The 20,508-nt window shown below is 35.4% G+C and overlaps 1 protein-coding gene across 1 annotated transcript in view; it reads left to right on the plus strand.

Annotated features, from left to right (window-relative positions):
• LOC126253253 (ATP-dependent DNA helicase 2 subunit 1) overlaps positions 1-20,508 on the plus strand; it is a 130,026-nt gene that overhangs the window by 24,856 nt on the left and 84,662 nt on the right. The window contains exons 2-3 of the mRNA XM_049954457.1: positions 2,639-2,816; positions 4,869-4,962. Of these exons, the coding sequence (XP_049810414.1) occupies positions 2,639-2,816; positions 4,869-4,962 (272 nt within the window). The remainder of the gene's footprint in view (positions 1-2,638; positions 2,817-4,868; positions 4,963-20,508) is intronic.

Here is a 20,508-nt window from a genome sequence, read left to right on the forward strand (position 1 = left end):
CCTTACTGACTTCATGGTCAATGAACCATTAAACCCTAACCTTCCTTTCTTGTTTCTGCACACACACTTTTAATTAATGTATGTCAAGCTGAGAAAGTACCTTTCACAGGTGATACTAGTGTTATAATTAATCCTATTAGAGAGTTCAAAACAGAAGACATTTTTAATAATCATTAAGTAGTTTACTTCAGATTGATTTTCCTTCATTTCGTGTGTGTGTGTGGGGGGGGGGGGGGGGGGGGGGAGAATGTTCATACACTGTATATTCATCCCATTCTGTACCACACAAAGATTAACACAGATGGTAAATTTACAACAGGACTGAATTTTCAAAGTTTTGAGTGCACATGTTGACAAACATTTAAGGGAAAGTAACAGATTATTGAGCTACTCAAACCATAAGTTCATCTTTTTGCACTTCATGTAATTGCTAGTTTTGGGAAAAAACAAATCAGTAACTTTAAATGTTTAACATATTTCCACTCTTTAACAGTCTCGGGTAATGAATTTCAGAACTTAGCAAGAAAGTATGTATTGCACCAGAGCAAGCATTGGAATAATTTACAGTTTACCAAGTGTCATCCCGTTTCCACTCCTCCAAGGAGTTTGGAAAGAATGGTAATGTCCACAGAAAGAACATTAGAAAAAAATTATGTTAATAGCTTACCATTAAAGATGTAAATGGCTCCGAAAGTGTTTATAATGTTTACCTGTGCCTCACTGAGATTATCCTTCAAAGAAAAAGTGTGAAGTGAGTTATTGAGCAATTTCTTCCTCTTCAGCTTGCAAAATTTCTCACTCATTCAGAAAATATGACATATTTGTTGCAGAATTACAACAAATTGTGAAATGTAACAAGTACACACATGAAATTACGTCATCTCCTCATCAACGAACATAAACTTTTTGTTACTGCTGAAAATTCATCTGATCATGACATCAATTTTGATGAATCAGTTCTCCAAGCTTTCAGAACTAACTTATTTAATTCTACGAGTAGGGCAAAAACTCTTAACGATTCTTACAAGTTTATTTGAAAAGTAGTGTATCAGGAACATAATGAGTGAATTTTGTGCTCCTAATTACATTGCTCAGCAATCCAAATGAATTTTGAATTAAAAATTGTTTATGGAAGGTCCAAACCAAAAACCAAGGAAATGTTCACCAGTAGAAACTGTCAAAGCTGTACATTCACTTTATGAAAACAATTAAGGTAGCCGAGCAGTGCCAGGTATTACAAATTGCATAACAGTTAAAGAACCAAATGGAAGTAAAACAAAAATATCAAAAAGATTTATTTTTGGCAACCTTAAAGAAGCTTACAAGTATTTTAAACAAAAGTTTCCTAACATAAAAATAAATTTCTCTAAATTTGCTGAGTTAGAGCAAAAAATGATAATGTTAACCTGTGCCTCACTGAGATTATGCTCCAAAGAAAATAGTGTGAGGTGAGTTATTGAGCAATTTCTTTCTCTTCAGATTCCAAAATTTCTCGCTCATTCAGAAAATGTGGCATATTTGTAGCTGAAATTACGTTATCTCCTAGTCATCGAATGTAAACTTTTTGTTGCTGCTGAAATGATATTATGGCATTGCAATCATATTAGCTCTGCCATTCATGACAGCAGCTGTTAAGTTCACAAATGTTTCTTTCGAAATAATTCTGAAAATTGGCCACAGAGGGCAGCACGAGTCAAGGGGCAGGTCACGAGACATCTGTACATTGTCCTCCCATGAAATGAGTCCAGTTTCTGAGCAATGGGTGGCTCACATGATGAGAAGATGGCAGCCCGACCTGTACTCAGGGACAGTCTTTTTAACACAAAGTTGTGGCCCAAGCTATACTTGTGCTTTGTCTCCAAAGTGTTAAAATACATCTCTGAACCAGTTGTAAAATAGTGTGGTCACCATCCAACCTTCTTCTCTTGCTGACATTGTAGTCTATGTAGGCACCTCTCTGTCAGTCCAGTTTTCCAATACTTACTTTCCTTCAAACACACAAAGAATTTTTGTTATTTTATCTTAAGTTGATGAGCACAGTAAGAAGGTAGTATTTTCTTGCCAAGAACAACTAGTTTTATGTTTGGTTTTGATGCTAACTGTTCCAACAACTCCAGTTTTAGAAGGAAATGATAAAATTCTATAGAGAAAATAAAGCCTTTACCTAAATGAAAGAAAAATCTATGACTGACTGATTTTTCAGTTGTTTTTAAACCACTCCATAATATCAAGGATGACAGTCCAAATTCATTTTTGTCCATTGTGCAGATTAAAATTGACAGTTCTTCTTCATCTTCATCATCATCTTCATCATCTACGTGTGTGCATGTGTGTGCGTGCTTTTTCTCTTTTCTCTTGTACCATAACATAACGTTTTAACATGGAGTGAGTACTGTAGAAAACTGCTGCACTACGGATAGCCTCATTTCCATTTTTCATCACCTATTGCTTGGTCAGGACTTAAACATCGTAAGTAAATCCAGCCCATTTTCTCCCATATGTCTACACCATGTCATTGTGACAATTATTGTGTTTGAATGCCTCAAACTTATTTTCATCACATGTGACCTGATGTTTTTTCTTATAATGGTTGCATGTGTCTCTTGTGAATTATGTAATCATTTAAATAAATTTTTAGTGTTGCAGAGGGACAATTCTCAGTATGCTGCACAATGCTCCCCGTGATTTTGTAAGCATTGTTTTATTTGGAACACAATTAAGTAACAATCCTCTCAGTGTTAATCATATATATATACTACAAGACCTCGACTTCCCAAAAGTGGAGAGAATAAAACAGTTAGATGAAGCAATAAAAGGTAACATTTTAATTTCTATACCATCTTCCTCCCACATTTATTATAACTGTTGCTGTTTTATGTAATTATAACATATAGAGATAATATTAGAGAAAAGGGAGTTTAATTGTGAATGCTGTTAAGTTTAGTAACAGTACCCATAGTTTTACCCATTAAAAGTGAATTTACTTATTGAATGTAATGGTATAGATTCTGCCAAGCATAATTGGAATTTAGTTAAAGATGTGAAAAGTAATATTTCTTTCTGTTTTCATAGTTACAAACTATTACATTTGTAACTAAAATAAGCCATTCACATTCACTGTGTTGTCAGATTTACGTAACACAGTAATTACTTCTGGCTTCATTGCTAATACAAACTTTTATTAACACCTTCCTCTTTTACCCCAATACTAGTCATACTTTCACTGTCATTGCTACCTTGACTGTAATTACGAGACTTCTTCTGCTGTTAGTTTATTCGTTAAGTCATCTCTTCCCTTGTGGAACTAAATATTTCAAAACTGTTAAGGGTTGTTTTATGCCACTGGGTTCATCATGAAATAAGCCTAGTCATCAGCCATTGCCTGTCGGATTCTATTATTACAAATATACTTGTGCTATTGGGAAGTTTGATTTTCTTAACAGAAATAATATCTCAGTCCCTATTATGATTACTCAGCTTGAGACTTGTCATTTTGCTCCAGTTTACTGTCTTCATTTACTTGAGCTCTAAGCTTGTGACTTGTCACTTTGCTCTAGTTTACCATCATCGTTTACTTAGCTCTAAAACATGTCCATAAAGTATTTTCAGATTGGCTTTTTTGTATGTCTCCTATTTGATAATTGATTCTGATACACTATTGAAAAAGCAGTTGTGTAATTTTCCTGTTGCTGTGTCGCAGTATGTGTTTACTGTGTCAGATGTAAACATTTGGTACAACAGAATGGTTTGCCTATCACTATATTCTAGTTCATAGAACTCAGTAATTTCATTATCTGCCATCATTGTTTTGTCACTCAAAATTGGTTTTACAGTGCATCTTAAACCTCCCATACTACAGTTTTCGAAGTGAATCATGTCTGTTTCATGTCCTTTAGTCTCCACTTCATCCCATAAAACATATAGCTAAATTAAAATCTTAGTTATAGCCGAATTATAGAAGCATGTTATACAATTTGAGGTATAAAATAAACTTTCATAAATTTTAAGACAGATGATTTTTTTGAAACATCAGCAATTCTAATGCTAATTCTTTTCTCCTTATTTTACACACATAGTGTGGAAATTCAGGATATTAAATAAGAAAATAGAGATATGTCAGTGACACTAACTCCTTTCACCTGTTCTACTTCACTTTTTTATTTAATAAGCAATGTTTGTGGCTTTTTAGTGTCCAGCAAAGCTGATTCTGTAAGCAAACTTTACAATATATATTTGCTTCCTGTTGCTTTTACCTGATTGTCCCTTCATTTCTTTAAAGTACTTATTTTGGTGAACAATTTCTATGGGATATCAGGAACAACATTCTTTTACCTTAGGTCAGCAAACTATAATTCAATTTTATCTTCAAACATCTCAGTGATATGCTCTTACCAACATATCAGTGGTATGCTTTTACCATCAGGTAATATTGTTTATAAGCTTTTACAAACAGATTTTTGTGCTAGAGATTATTACTTTTCACTGTTAACGATGAGGGGCAATCAAGTAAAAACTGAAGACCCACCACAACAGGACCACGGAATGGCTCCATTCAAAAGTAATCACTACACTCATCAAGACATTTATCCCAGTGGGAGATGAGATGATCAGTTCCATCCCTGTTTCCTTCCTCAGAAAGGAACTTTTATAAGTGTTTATAAGCAGTAACTGCAGTTTTACGTTTTAAGGTAGTACTGACCAGCGAATACTCCCCTTGTAATTCTGTTGTTAAATACTTTTAATGTTTAATTGTGTGTTATCTATTGATATCCTTATACATGTTTTAGGAGGTCTGGATATATTCAGACTGATGTTTAATTATGTGTTTAATTATATATTTTCTTGTGATATCACTGAACACATTTCAGGAGGTCTGGATAAATTCAGACAAGAATATGGATGTTCTGATGATTACGAAATGCATGATGTATTCTGGGTGTGTCACAGGATTTTTACTGAGAGGTTAGTTGATTTACAAATAGCATTCAAACTTAAAATAAAATTGTATTGGCAGTAGTGTGCATTACATACAACAGTTATTGTAAAATATTTTACAACAAAGTGTCCTTCAAAACTAGTTCATATTGTTTAGTTTGTTCTAAGAGTTACTGGAGTGCTGTGCCTGCATATATGATGGCCGTCCCAGAAGTATCTGACCTAACAAAGAAAAAACAAAAATTTTGGGTGAAATGTTCATTTCTTTACGGATTTTTCATTTGTTACACCTTTCCCAATGATGATCAATAGCTTTGATACCCTGTTCATAGTAAGAACTGTTGAGCTCTGTGATCAACTGTGGACTCCACCTTTTCATTTTTGGCAAGTCTTTTGCCACCAAGACATTTCTTGAAGTTTGGAAATGGAAAATAATCAGAGGGGCTAAATCTGGCAAATAGGATAAATCAGCAAGTAATTCAAATTTTACTCATGGATTTTGGCCATGATGATAATGAGTGTGTGAACTGGTGCACTGTTGTGATGAAACAAAAGTTTCTTTTTTTCTAAGTGTTACCATTTTTGCTGGATTACATCACAACACTACAATAAGATCACATTATAATCAGTACTTTCCCTTTTTGAAGATAATCAGTGAAAATTATCCTGTGTGCATCCCAAAAAAATCTAATGCTAGGACTTTGCATGCAAATGGAACTGTCTTCACCTTCTTTGTAGCCAATTCTTTCAGTTCACTGTTCTGTCTGTTCCTTCTTCTCAGGTGTGAAGTGGTGGTTGCTTGTATCATTCATAGTTATGAGTTGAAGCAAAAACTTGGCTTTATTGGAGTGATACGTCACCATTCAATCACCTGAAACATAGTTATAGGAATAACCAAATGAAAACAGTTGATTCATTTGGTTGCTGGAAAACAATCGACTCATTCAGTTTTAGTTATACATATTGATCGAATTAATCATTCATTCTTTTAAGTGAAATTAGTCTGTGAGAACAACCAAATGAAAACAATCATTCAGATGGTTGGACTACTCATTCCTTTTTTTGAATGAAACTAGTATGTAGGATCAACTGAAAGAAAACAATCATGTCAAGTCGGTTGTAGTTTGTACCTGTTGGTTGGATTATTATTCATTTTTTCTTTTTGAGTGAAAGCAGTCATTAGGAGCAATCAAATGAAAAGATAAGGCACCATTATAACTTAACATATTGACTGAATTATTCCACTATTTCTTTTCAACTGAAAACAGTAGTTTTTCCATCGGTTGAACCATGTACTCATTCTTTTAACTGAAAATGCTCTTCAGTGTTTCAGGTGACCAAGCTATCCATTCATTCTTCTGAGTGAGTGAAACCAGGCTGCAATACTTTAATTAGCTGAATTAAAGCAGCGCTACATTATACTGACAGAGGGTGGTCCTAAGTGAAGACGTATTTCAGGGATATTCCAAAGTTAACATAAGCAGAATACATGTTCCTTTAATTATGAACTGAATGGAGTGATTTTTCTTTTCATCATTTAAAACTGATTCATATACTACTCTGGATAAAATTGTTCCAGGTGCCATTAACACGTGACTAATTAATCTGAGGTATCAGTGGGTAGTTTTGCCTCACTTAAATTGCCAACCTTAGATGAAAACTTCGAAAATCCCGGACGTGTAGGTCAGATCAGAGTATTTTCCCAGACACAAACAGTCTGTAGACAATAATTTGACAGATGGCCTCGATGTTCCGCAGGGAGCAGGGACACGTTCTCAGATTTACAGATAGTGTCATAGCTATTAAAAATTCACAAGCACAAATTTTCAGGACTATCTGTATGGCGTTAGGAATCTGTGTGGGGTTAGGCGAGATTATTTAATATTTATTAGTCTATTTTAGAATGATGTTATATTAAAAAGTTTTTTATTTAAATAGTTATTGTCTGCTTTTTAGTCTTGTGTGTGTGAAATTTTTCAGTTGCTTTCAAACATTTTGATGAGATTACAGCAGGGCATGTGGTAAACTTCATGTTTATTTCAGTTTCTCTTCAAATGAGTCAACCAGTATATTGCTTCCTCATAGATATATCTCACAAGAAGACTGTGAATGTGAAAATTAGAGAGAATTGAGCTGACAGGGAAGCTTAGCAGCAATTGTTCTTAAGTGCGAAACATCCGTGACTGGAACAAGAAAACAGGGAAATAGCAGTGGTACACCAAGTATCTACTCTCAGTCACACAACAGAAAAGAAAGCAAGTTAATTTTCATTGTCATCCAGTTCTGAGTTAAGTTAGTTTCAAGACTGTAGCTTATCGGAAAGTTAGTTTAAAATTGGTTGCAAAATTTGTACTGAACAGACACAGCAGACAGGAAAACAAAGTACCCTCCATCACACACCAGACTTGAAAGTGAGTTAATATTACAGTATCACCCAGTTCTGAACTATGTTGAAACTTTGAAGTCTCTAGCTTATCGGGAAACTAGTTTAAAACCAATTGCAAAATTTGTACCAATGAAAAAAAAAAAAGAAAAAAGAAACCGACCTAATAAAAACATGTCAAAAAGTGATTTTTGATTTATACATATACACACAGATTTACAGTGTAGCTCCAGATATTACATTTTTAAAACCAAGCAAAAATCAATATTTAATGTCACAGTGAAAATTCGTATTTCAGTAAGTAAATACATACATTTCAAATGTACTTTATTTTTAGAGATATACTTTTTATTCAGTTCTCCTTGAAATAATATACTGTATTTGTCTCTAAAAAAGTTCTCAACCCTAATCATATTTCATGTACAACTGGAAAGGCTGAAAAAGAATATAAATGAAAATTAGTCAAATCTGGTGTGTGAGTGAAAACATCATATAATGGCCAAAACCGATGAAGACTTGTTTCAGTCGATTGTCTCTCATTAAGTGGAACCACTCAAACCTGGTGTGTGAGTGAAAACATTCATATAGCTGACATGGGCACTGAGAATAGTTTCATTCAGTTCTTTCATTCGACTGACTGAATGAAATTGTCCCATCACTACTAAAACATCCTCGTGACACTTTTGTGTTCCATTGTGAGTCAACCTGGCACCCATCTTGTGCACAGCTTTCTCATGTCCAAATTTTCAGTCAGTATGTGATATACAACTCTTTTTGAAATTCTTATGGTGTCTACTAACTTGTGCACTTTCAGTCAATGGTCACCCGCTATCATTTTGTGGATTTTCATCACAATTTCCACTGTGGTCTTCTCATTTGGTAGACTACTGTGCTGTTTGTCTTGACAGCTCTTATGGCCTCGCTTAAACTCTACGTTTTACTGTTACTGTTGCAAATGAAGGAGCAGAGTTTCACAAGCTAGAATCTTGCTCAGCCTTAATATTTGTTGGACCAAGACCTTTCAGATGAAAGTATTGTATCACATAATGACGACCACTTTTTTCATTATTTACAAATTCACTGAGAATGGTCAATATTGACACCTGCCAAACGAATATTAAACATCATAGCATAGTCAAACTTCAAACTTAAGTTGGGTTTTACAGTCCTGACACAAGGAGTCTCACCTCAGATTATCAATAGCCTTCAGATATGTTGGAGAATCAAACTGTATTTGATAACATTCCCATATCCTGACAATTGAAAAATAAACTTGTGAATGGAACAGCTCATGTCTTGAGTGTGGATGCTGAAGGAGAGGAGCAAGAATTGCCTGACTATGTTCTCAGGAAATTTGACAATTTAGCCTTTTTTTTCTTAAAATATTCCCTACTTATATGTCTGTCAGACATTACTTAAGACTGGAATTCAGGAGAGTAAGAGGAATGAAGCCAAAGCTCTGCATAATGACAGGATTTTAGGTATTTTTATATGATTAAATGATTTTAAAATGTAAAGATAGAGAGGAATAAATTTAAGTTAGATTTCATTAAGAGAGCTAACATCAAATGGGAGGAACAGAAATTGTTGACATTCGGTAGTACACAAAATGGCAAGACAGAAACAAAAATTGAATGTGTAGTTTGCTTAAAGCAATGAAATTTGAAGGAGACAGACAATATTTCCTTGAGCAGTACTGAAATATATTGAATTTCATTATTTCTGTGAGCAGAAGACAATGGAAGACAAAAATATGCAAGAGCTTTTGGCAAGTACTACCCTACATAAATTTGATGCAGTTTATTAATCCTGTAACGAAAATCTTGGTGACTTCAGAGAAATGCATACATTATAAAATTTGACTGTTAATAAATAGTTCAAATCTTATTGGAAAAAAGTGATTGTTGAGCTCTTTGAATGGTTTGGAAATTCTCCAGTTGTATTAGTAGTAAATTTTTCATTTGCAATTATTAGCATTTCATCTTTGTGGCTTTTTTGAACACGAGGAAGCTTTTCTTTAAAAAAAATGTGTGTTTAACCTGGTATTTACAATGGTTGATTATGTCATTAAATAAAAATTTAAGAGCATTAAAAAACTGTGTCTAACTCAAAAGTAAAATTCAATTGTTTATTGACTTCCAAGTTCCCCAAATGAATTATGTTTAACCATAGCACAACTACTAAAAATCAGTCATTAAAAAGACCTTCCTTAGAAGCAAATACTGGTGTTTCGAAATGAGATATACGTATTTGCAGCTGTTGGAACATTATAATCTTCAAAGCAACAAGCTGTACATGAACTTCTAGCCTGCCTATGATGAACTTTGTTCAAGTCTTTGTAAGAAGAGGTGTGATAACCCTTACAAGTCTCCATATTGGATATTGCTCTTAGACTGTCACTTACCTCATCCACTGAGAAGATAGTGTGGAATGCTGTACCTGTGGTGTATCACTCATTATAAACATCATCATAACTCTTTTTATATGGCGGCAAGATTGACCCTTTCCATTGCCAAAATCATTTACCCTCAATTTTGGTCAGTGGTGACAGTTTTAAATGAGTTCTAAAATGTTGTGTTTTTTCCTATCCTTTCAAGCACTGATACAAAGTTTTCAAAATGAACAGTAGTTTATTTCAGTATATATCAATATTGCTGTGGACTAAAAATTAAATGAACATGGTAATGTCCGAAAACACAATAAATAAAACAGTATTTGATTTCAGAGATTAGGGAAAAGAAAGGCAGTACGTACACCTTTGACATAGGATTGATAACACCAACTCTAGTTAAAAGACAATTGTAGCTGAGGAACCAAAGTGATCGCTGCAGCTGAGTCGCAAGATGTAATCTTTTATTTGTGTGTTCTGCCACCGCTTGATGAGTAGATTTTTTTTATCTATACAGTTACCTTATTTTTGAGAAGTTAATTAGATAGAGCTGTGATGTACTACAAACAGTTGGCAAGACCTGATACTCAGTGTGCTGGATATAGGCTGTCAAGTGCTGGTTTAAATTCTGGAACTTCAGAGAATGTGATGTGATCCTTTTCCTCAACTGATAATATCTGTACCAAGGATACTGGAATGTCACATCACTATTTTACACAAATTCTTAGACAAAAATTTGAACATATCTCAGGGTAGCCATTTCATCCTATACTTTCAGCAGTCAACCACCCAATATATTTATTTCTTTTTTATTATATTGTAGCCTGTTACCTATAACTTAAACACAGGCTGTATTCATTCTCATGCAAATTATTACTATCAACAGCCATTTCTTTCCTTGACATTGACAACTACAATAATACAACCATTTTTGTCTGCCACATTCTGTAGTACCCTCCATCATACCTGTCCTTTTTTCCACCTAAGGTAAGTCTTTCCGCTCCCGGGATTGGAATGACTCCTTACCCTCTCCCTTAAAACCCACATCCTTTCATCTTTCCCTCTCCTTCCCTCTTTCCTGATGAGGCAACAGTTTGTTGCGAAAGCTTGAATTTCGTGTGTATGTTTGTGTTTGTTTGTGTGTCTATCGACCTGCCAGCACTTTCGTTCGGTAAGTCACATCATCTGTGTTTTTAGATATATAAATATATTGTAGCTTTCATGTTACTGGGTCAGGTGTCCTAGAGGGCAGGACCACTTGTGGATGCCTGTGGCCAACCTTTTAAAATTTCTTTTTTAATTGTCTCTTCTGGGCACAACAGTGTTGCTTCTATTTTTTGAGAACAGCTACAGCATGTTTATGTGGAGCATTATTTGCAAGTCTTATTGCTTCATTTACAGTGTCCCAAATTGACTTCCCAACTTTTAATCCATATTGTTGGGAGTCCATTCCATGAATAAGTCTTTTCTCTTGTAATTTGCTGCATAGCAGCTTCTCCACCACTTTCCCTGAGGTATTGAGAAGGCAAATTTGTCTTTAGGGCTTTGTTAGTAAGAAATCCTTGTCTTCTCCGTTTCTCAAGATAATCACATTTGCTTTCTTCCATATATCTAGTATTCTTCCTTGCAATAAACATGTGTTATACAATTGGCACAAATATAAAGTTATGGGCATATGAAGGGCATGAAGAACTTCAGCAGGGGTGCTGTCAGGATCAGGTGATTTATTGCTTTTCAGTCTCATGATTTGTTTTTTGATCTCCTCTGAAAATGGAAAAACTATCCTGTCTCCATGTAAGATTCCCTGCCTTTGTTCCTGTTCTCCATGTTTATCATATTTGTCGTCTGCCACTTGTGCAGCCTGCTGCCAGTTCTCTGTCCTGCCGCTGTCTGCTCATTTTAGAGGTGATAACATTGTCAGAGATTTTATATTTTGACATATGAATTTGTACGATGCACCCCATATGTCAAAATGCAGTCTTCTATGCCACAAATCAGTTCCTGCTCTACTCTTGCATGGTTGTCTCTAAATTGCTGCTTAATATTTCTGTATCTGCCCAGTCTGTGAACTCTTTCTTTCGCTGTGTGCCATTTCTTTTAGCATTTTCATGCCCTTCTGACTTCCATTCTCAGTCTTTGGAAATGCAGTCCCATGATGCTTTTGAAATCCAGCCCATTTGTCTTATTACTGGTGTAGCACCTTTGTGGCATCTTGTATTGTGGTGACAGTTTTATGAGCTTTTGTGTTTACATTATCATCTACTTCCAGTGGGTCTGGACAGTAGAAAATACCCCTCATGTGGTTCCAGTTGGCCTTTCTTATGTTGTGTCATGTCTTGAACATGTTTAATGCACTGTCATCTCTAAGTTCAGTTCTGTTGGAGTCAACCATAAAGATTATTTGTGGTTGCTCACAGTGACATCTCTTTCAACTGTCTATGATCTGGTCATCCTGACTGCATTTAATTAAATATTGTCACATCTATATTGGACTGTGCACCAGTCCTTCATTCGTGTGTTGGTGCATTCCCACTTCTGTTTGCCACTTCCGTATTTAATTCCGTAATGGCTTCGTATAGTGTGCATCATACCTGCTCAGTAAGTTGTCTTCTTGTCTGGCAAATTATTTTCTTGTTTTGTAGTACTCAGTCATCTGGTATTATCAGTGTTTTGCTCATAACCGATGTATAGGATAACTCTGTCTAAAACATCCAGTCTTTTCAGTTTGCATTACATGACGATATACACATTAAGCTTCGTTTTTCCACAGTGTACCTTCTCTGCCCATCTTCCCCACTGTGAACACAAGTGGTTCCTGTACTAGCACAGTTTTTTGCCATGTGATTGTAATTCTGACATTTACTGTGTTAGTACGAGGCAGTCCTTCACAGCTATACCTTTGAAGCCTACATATACCTTCTGCTTGTTGAGAAGGGTTTTCCGTATATTAGGTCCTATCTTCATGATGTGATGAACTGCTTTGTTTTGTTGCTGTTAAATTTTGTAATAAACTTTAAGTCAGATTGATCCCTATTGAATTCCGCTCAGACAAATATAACCATTTCGTACTGTCAACTAATTTTCAGTTCCTTTTTGAAATGTTTGTAAACTGTAGGAACTTACAGATTTTAATGTAGTGTGCCTGATAATTAGTGTTTGCAGTTTGTGTGCAAGTGTAGTCCAAATGATTTAATATTAGTTTTGATACAATTATCACATTTTAGAATTAATGTTAACTACACTCACTCGTTCAGACTCCATTTTCTATAAAGCCCATAATTATGGCAACACTTCAGGGATGTCAATTGAGTCAAATTATTTGTCAGAAGACAGAAGCAGCAATTGCAGTTGTCTTCTGAAATATATATTAACTATTAATTACAAGTAGTTTTACATTGACTTAGAATTATGGGAATTACTTCTGGATTAATTTACATACTATCAGAAAAATATCTACTTTGAAAAATGCCACTGCTCTTCCTTTTACACCATTCAGTTGCTGTTTTTATCTACTACTTCAAATTTAAATATACTCTTTATGTAACTTTGCACAGAACACTTTGGTCTGTATACCAATTAAGTTAAAGCTTGTTTAATGTGAGCAATAGTGTCAACCAAAATTACATGCCATGGTCCAGATATTCTGAGAAATTATACAGTAGAGGAGTGGCTAATGAAGTCATCTTTTGCTTTAATTTTGAATATTTGAGGATTCTGAGTGTCTGATGTCTGCTGGAAATCTGTCAAAAGGCTTTGGCACCAGATTATAATACTCCGTTCTGAATCCCAAACAGAAATTATTTTTACGTTTAGTATTGTGATTGTCAGTTATAGTTACACAGCTCATCTGAAATTCATGGTTATTGTTAACTGCAATAACCTTTAGGGGGCAAATGTGTTAGCACATAATCTAAGCCATAAGGTGCCTGACTATGCTTCTGCACAATGTTTGTTTATCAGGTTTACATACTATTCGTACTGCATCCTTCTGTAGGTTTTTACCTTTTCTGCAGTGCCCCAAAAGATTATGCTATGGGAAAGTTACCGAGAATGTCAACAGTTGCAGCTGCAGCTAAACAAATTTTGAAGGGCAAAGTAGGCCAAACTGATCCTAGCACTGATTGAGGATCAAATCCCAGACCTTTAAATCCATAGTGTGGCACTTAACCACTGAGCCTCACTACTGTAAGCATTAAGTCATTGTCGGCAGACTGTTTAATGAAATCAACAGCAGATTTTACATTACACGAGCAGGAATGATTATTAAAGATTTCGGTCCAAAGTAACAGTAGTACCATGGTTCTTTATAATTGAATTACTCTGCTGATATTTCTGTGACATACAAATTCTGTAATATAATAGAAAATTATTGCATATACTTGACTATATAATGAGGTTTCGTTTTCCAAAATCGTCATTCGAAAAGTACAAAGTCATCTTACATTTGCATTAAACTTTTGTTGTTGAGGGTCAGTGGTTTTAAATTGTGTAATGGCTTATTGTAGGGATGTCTTAGATTTTACAAATGAAGGTTTGAAACTGAGCCCATGAACAGATGTGATTTAAAGAATTTGGAAGGATGGGAGGGGGAGGAGTGACATTGACTTGGTCGAGCACTAGGACAAATGTGGAGAGAGAGGAGTGGTGATTGGATAGTTAAATTTTAACATGCTGCAAACAATGGAAATATATACCTCATACTTTAGCTTTTTATGAACATCTGCCATGCTCAAACTGCAGTTTGCCTGAATCCAGTTGTAATTGGAATTGAACTGACTTAAAATTGGACATAACTTCAACAGTAGTATAGATTTCTCTAGTAGACAAATTAATGCTGAAAAAAATATTACGCACAGAACATGTGAAACTCAGCGCAACAAATGAAACATGAGCTTAAATGACAAAGCTAAAGCACCGTTGATTTTCAGGGACGGTGATATGATCCTGGTGATTCAGCAATAGGAAGCCGAAAGAACAACCTATAGTTGTCATTCACTGTGCTTATACAGTCAGCACTGTAAGAATTGTAAAACAGTAGCAATCAATAATGGGTGCAAGTCACAGCCAAATCTCTGTTGAGAAATGTGACTCATGTAATTGTTTGTGGTTCACAGTTGGTTCACAGTTGGTTCACACAGGCAACACAGAACTAATTTTAAGTAAATGGTTATTCATAAAGCAGAGATTTTAAACAACAATGCAACAGGAAGAACAACTGGTTTTACAGAAATGAATGTTTGTAGATGGTGTCAAATAACGAATAATTTAAAGAATGCCAGTTCTACATTCCCGACATTAACGGGACTGAAGCAGGGGAAGGTTTCATGAATTTTAAACCCAACTCCCACTTTTCTCACATGACATTTTGAAAGCCGTGGATCAAGGAAGTCAGTTAGATACAGTAGTCCTTGATTTCTGAAAAGCATTTGATTGATTACCATAAGGGGCTATTAAGCAAGATTTTTGACAGGATTGAGGGCTGTTTGGTAGTGAATATGCAGCAAATTATTTAGAATTCAGAGTCGTTTACAGAATTAAAAGTAATTTCAGGTGTACTCCGGAGAAGTGTGTTGGGGTCCTTGCTGTTCTTGTTGTGTATTAATGACCTTGCAGATGACATTAATAATAACCTTAGACTTGTCACAGCAAGTGCAGTTATCTGTAATGAAGTACTGTCTGAAAGAAGCAATACAAATATTCAGTCAGGTCTTGATAAGATTTCAAAGTGTTGCAAAGAGTGGTCACTTGCTTTGAATGTTCATAAATGTAAAATTATGCTTGTCACAAAACAAAAACTCATAATATCCTAGTCATAGTATAGTATCAGTGAGACACAGTTGGAATCAGTCAGTTCATTCAAGAGCCTGGACGTATTAATTTTGTAAGGATATGAAATGGAATGATCGCATAGTCTCAATCGTAGGTGAAGCAGGTCGCAGACTGCAGTTCATTGGTAGAATGCTAGCGAAATGCAATCATTATACAAAGGAGACTATGCAATACACATGTGCAACACATCCTAGAATATTGCTCACATGTGTGGAACTGATACTAAATATGACAAAAAGAGGATACTGAATGGATACGAAGAAGGGCAGCACAAATGATTACATGTTTGTTTGACCCACAGGAGTGTGTGTCCAAGATGTTGAAAGAACTAAACTTGAAGATAGGCACAAGCTATCCCACGAAAACCTACTTAGAAAGTGTCTAGAACCAGCGTTAAGTGACAAATCTAGGAATATGTTAAAATAACCAGCGTTAAGTGACAAATCTAGGAATATGTTAAAATAACCTACATATCACTCCCTTTGAGATTGTGAAGACCATGCACAGAGGCATTTAGACAGTCATTCTTCCTGCAATCTACATAATGGAACGGGCACACACTTCACGGTGGATAACAGGTAATAGATGTGGATGTAGATTGAAAGGGGATTTTTTCCAGCTGCATGCATCACAGAATTGAAAGCAAGTTCTGGATGGTACATGAGGATGAGGAAAAGGATGGGGCATATGTTGCAGCATAGAACAGTGCTACCTCAAGCGACTTCTCATGGTGTTTGATGAAGAAATATATGCGCATCAGTGTTATATAATCAATCTAAGAAAATGACACAACTGTATGCTAGGCCATATGGGCTATGTTGGTCAGATGCCTGTTTATTTTGATGTACCTTCAAATGTTTTTGATGTGAGGGCCATAAAAAGTGTTCCTGTAAGAAGTCATGGCAGTGAAGAGGCTAGGATGTAAGGAAGCTTGACCCATTCTTTGCAGGAAAACTGTACCAAAAGAAAGAGAAATTGCTTGCAGGACTTACCTTTAGATACCAAGGAAAGAGATGGATGATAAATGACCTGTAGCTAGACTGGTTAAAGGTTGTTTAGAACAGAGTACCAGGCTCTTTTCTTAACAGAAGGAAAATGTTGGAGCTCTATTTTTTTTAATGTTAAACCTCAGCCAGAAAGTTAAGGATCTGATACCAAAGAACAACACAGACCTGGTAGCAATTCTTGGTAGCATGACCACACAGTTTCAAATAAGCGATGCTGTTGTGAATAGACCTTTTAAGGCTCACCTGTGACAGCTTTACAGTGAGTGACTTTTTCAAGGAGACTGTCATCACTTCAGTGGCATAAGTTGAAGACACCATCAGAATTCATGTCAGGCCAGAGGATGCTTACTGTCTGGTGCAGAGCCTCAAGTGACTCTGTAATGAAAGTATTCAGAAAGTGCTACATATCCAATGAATGCATGACTTAGTGTGGAAGGAGTGCCAAGAAGTGGCAGTAGGCTTACAATGAAGGATGGTGATACCAGTGGGGCATCAGCGATGATGATGATGATGATGATGATGATGATGATGATGGGTAGGACAATGATTAAAAGTAGTGGTGCTCTGACTTCCGGCACAAGTTTAAAATAGGTATGATGTTAACTTTTCTTAACAGATATGTTATATCAATAAAACAATCAGTAATTTTAGTCAGTCAGAATGTGTTAAAATTTGTCAAGAACCCTCTTAGAAAAGGTAAATAGTATATATAAGACAAAACATTTCTCCTAGCAGTTACCAGAATTTTTATATTTGCATACTGGCTCCAGAGCATTGTAAATCAGTTTACAATGTATTAAAAGTTAGGTGATATAAATTATTACTTCCAAACAAAAGAAAGTTAAAAATATTCATCTCTATATAAAACGTGTTAACATATGCAACTTGTCTCATTAATTTAGACTTGTACTTAAATTGCATTAGGGCATTGACTATTCCCAATGTAAAACAATAAATGCTCCCTGTGGCGGACCCAACACATTCTACCAGTATGTGGAAAAGCCTAAAATTGTAATAAATGTCGTCCCTCTTTATTGTTTCTTATTGAGTTCATACAGATTTTCATTAAAATTTGTGACTGTCACTTTATACTGCTATAGTTGATTGCAACTTTGATCATATATTTTTCAGGTAATTTTACCACATCATTTTTTATGATAATCATTAAATACGATACTCCATGACAACCTAAAAGCTAGTAATCAACAATTACTATGCTATATACCCAATATGCTTTATGCAAAATAAACTGCGGAGCTTTGATAAATTGTTCTCTTGAAGGTTTTTTGATAAACATGGGACATTTAAGTCTCCTGAACCTTTAGATTAAGTTTAATGGTCCAAACTTAGCATATAACTCACCGTACTGCTTGACATCTTTCAGCAAGTGAATCTTCATTGTGTCATTGGTCACAACATACATATCTTCGCTTGTAGGAGACAGTAAGATCAGTAAGTGGTAAAAGTCTTCAGCCAAAAAAGTTTATTAACCCACTGGCTTATATAACCGGATCACAGCTGGTGCAGGTCTCATGTCCATTGTTAAGTTGCCAGCTGTGAGACAAGCCAAACAGCTATAGCTTCTGTCAATAGATTGCATGACTTATTCCATTGGAAAGCTGATAACTTGATCTATATAATTCTGTATATAACTCAACGTCTTCAGTATTTTGCTAGTTATAAGTAATTGTTTTCAGGGTTTTTCACCAGCTGTGTAGTAGCAAGCATTGTTGTACAAGTTTCTTTCATACAAGGAAATTGAAAGTCTATTGAATAAAAGTGACAGTGATGTTTCTGAAAGTGATATTTCTGATAGTTCTGATAATGAAGACAGCAAGGCAAATGATACTAGTGATCACATGAAGCAAGTGAAAGAGAGAGTGACAGTGATGTTGCAGCAACAGATGCAATTGTTGCTTTAAAAAAAAAAATCTGAAGGTAGAAAAAATGGAAATGAGGACTAAATCAGGATAAACCTTTCCTTTTCTTGTTCTAGTGGCATCAATCCTAGGGTTTAAAGACAATTCTTTCAACAAGTAACCTCCTTAGATATGTGCAGAAAAATGGTTCATATGTCTTTCTGGGAGAATGTAGCAGTAGAAACAAATAAATAAGCAACAGGTTATTAAAAAAAAATGTCCTACTTCGAATTCAAGCAGTGCTTGGTTTCGTACTACATCTGATGAAATTCAAGCATGTTTTGCTTTATGTGTTCTTACGGCACATCTGAAGAAGCCAACCCTTCTATCATACTGGTCCATAAAAATCAATTCGTACTCCTTATTTTTCTGATGTCATGCCATACAGAAGATTCTTACCTGTTTGTAAATTCCTTCATTTAGGAAATAATGAAAATGCTGATCCTGCAAACCATATGAACAAGTTGCAGCCTGTTAGTGGCCATCTCAAACAAAATTTCTAATGTGTTTATTACCCTGAAGAAGATATTGCAATTGATGAAAGATTCATGAAATTCAGTCTGCTACATCCAGTTCAGTTCTCAAAAATGGTCATGTCTTGAAATAAAGTTCTTCAAAATTTTTGAGTCAGATAGTGGCTACTGTTCAGGATTTGATATTTAAACAGGAAAAAAAATTGAGCCAAGTAATAAAGAAATCCTGCTGTTATGGACCTCATGCAACTATACTTGGGCAATGGTCATACAGTACATGTCGACAACTGGTAATGTTTCTCTGTCATTGTTCGTAAGGCTCACTGAAAGGGGCACAAATGCAGTAGGGACACTTAGATCAACAAGACAAAATATGCCAGACTAGTTCCAAATATCTAAACTAAAAAATGGAGAGACTCCTGTGTTATTTTCACACAATCTCATGGCCCTGAAGTAGATGGATGAAAAAGAAGTAAATATTCTATGCAGTATCCATATAGATGTCAGTATGACAGCAACATGAAAAGCTTACAGGAAAACCAAAACCCCATCCAGAAGTCCCAAGCAATTATACAACAACTCAATGAATGCACTTGGAAGACAGGACCAGCAGTTGCCATCTTTCCGTCTCATGAGAAGGTATGCCGAAGGATATTAGAAAATTTTCTTTTACCTGATAGACACTGGGATTTTAAATTCATATGTTCTACTAAACAAAGTGACAGGAAAATATCTTGTTTGTCTTTTTAGAATTCAGCTGGCTGAGGACATAACAGAGCAGGTCACTTTACTAGACTACCCTAGACATGGATGGCCCCTGTCTGAAATTTCCTCTGTTAGACTGCAAGCAGCACATGGGGCACATTTCGTTAGGTTTATACCCCCAGTCCCATCAAGAAAACACCCTTCAGAAACTGTGTACCGTGCAGAGCAAGGAAGAAGAAAAGTGACAAACGGTACGAAATGAGAAATGTCTAGTGGCCTTGCCCAGTCTGAATGTTTTGTGTATACCAAACCAATAAAAACTTCCGAAACAGCTTTATCTTCACTCCTCATCACTTCAATAAATAGTAAGCCAAGATTTGTAAAGAATTCTTATCAAAAAAATTGTTAATTTTCAGAAAAGTGTGTAAGACAAAGTGTGCTTATTTTTGTAAATTTAAGTGGTAAATATAGGGTCGACTATGGAAGAAAACATTTATTAGTCATGGGTTAAATGTCCATTTGTGGAGATACTCTGTAGAGTGTTCAGCCAAAAAGTATGTTGTCCTCTTTGCAGAACAACAGGAAAACATCATATAGTTGCCAGCAGGAAATTTTCTCATTAGTAAACCAGAAAAATTTTGTTTATGTATTGAAATCAAATCTTCCTTCAGAGAGAGTAGTGCTACTTCCGAGGCATCTGAACAAATACTTTTAAACATTGTGATGGTCTAGCATAGCAAAACATACAGATAGCTAATTTAAAATGAATAAAAAGTAATGCTTTCTAAGTGCAAAAGTTTATGAAATCCAAATACAAGAAGTGGTGTTGGATACAGTACTAACAGTGGTGGAGAGAAGTTGGTGCAGT

The sequence above is a fragment of the Schistocerca nitens genome, chromosome 4, assembly GCF_023898315.1.
Source record: "Schistocerca nitens isolate TAMUIC-IGC-003100 chromosome 4, iqSchNite1.1, whole genome shotgun sequence".
NCBI lineage: Eukaryota > Metazoa > Arthropoda > Insecta > Orthoptera > Acrididae > Schistocerca > Schistocerca nitens.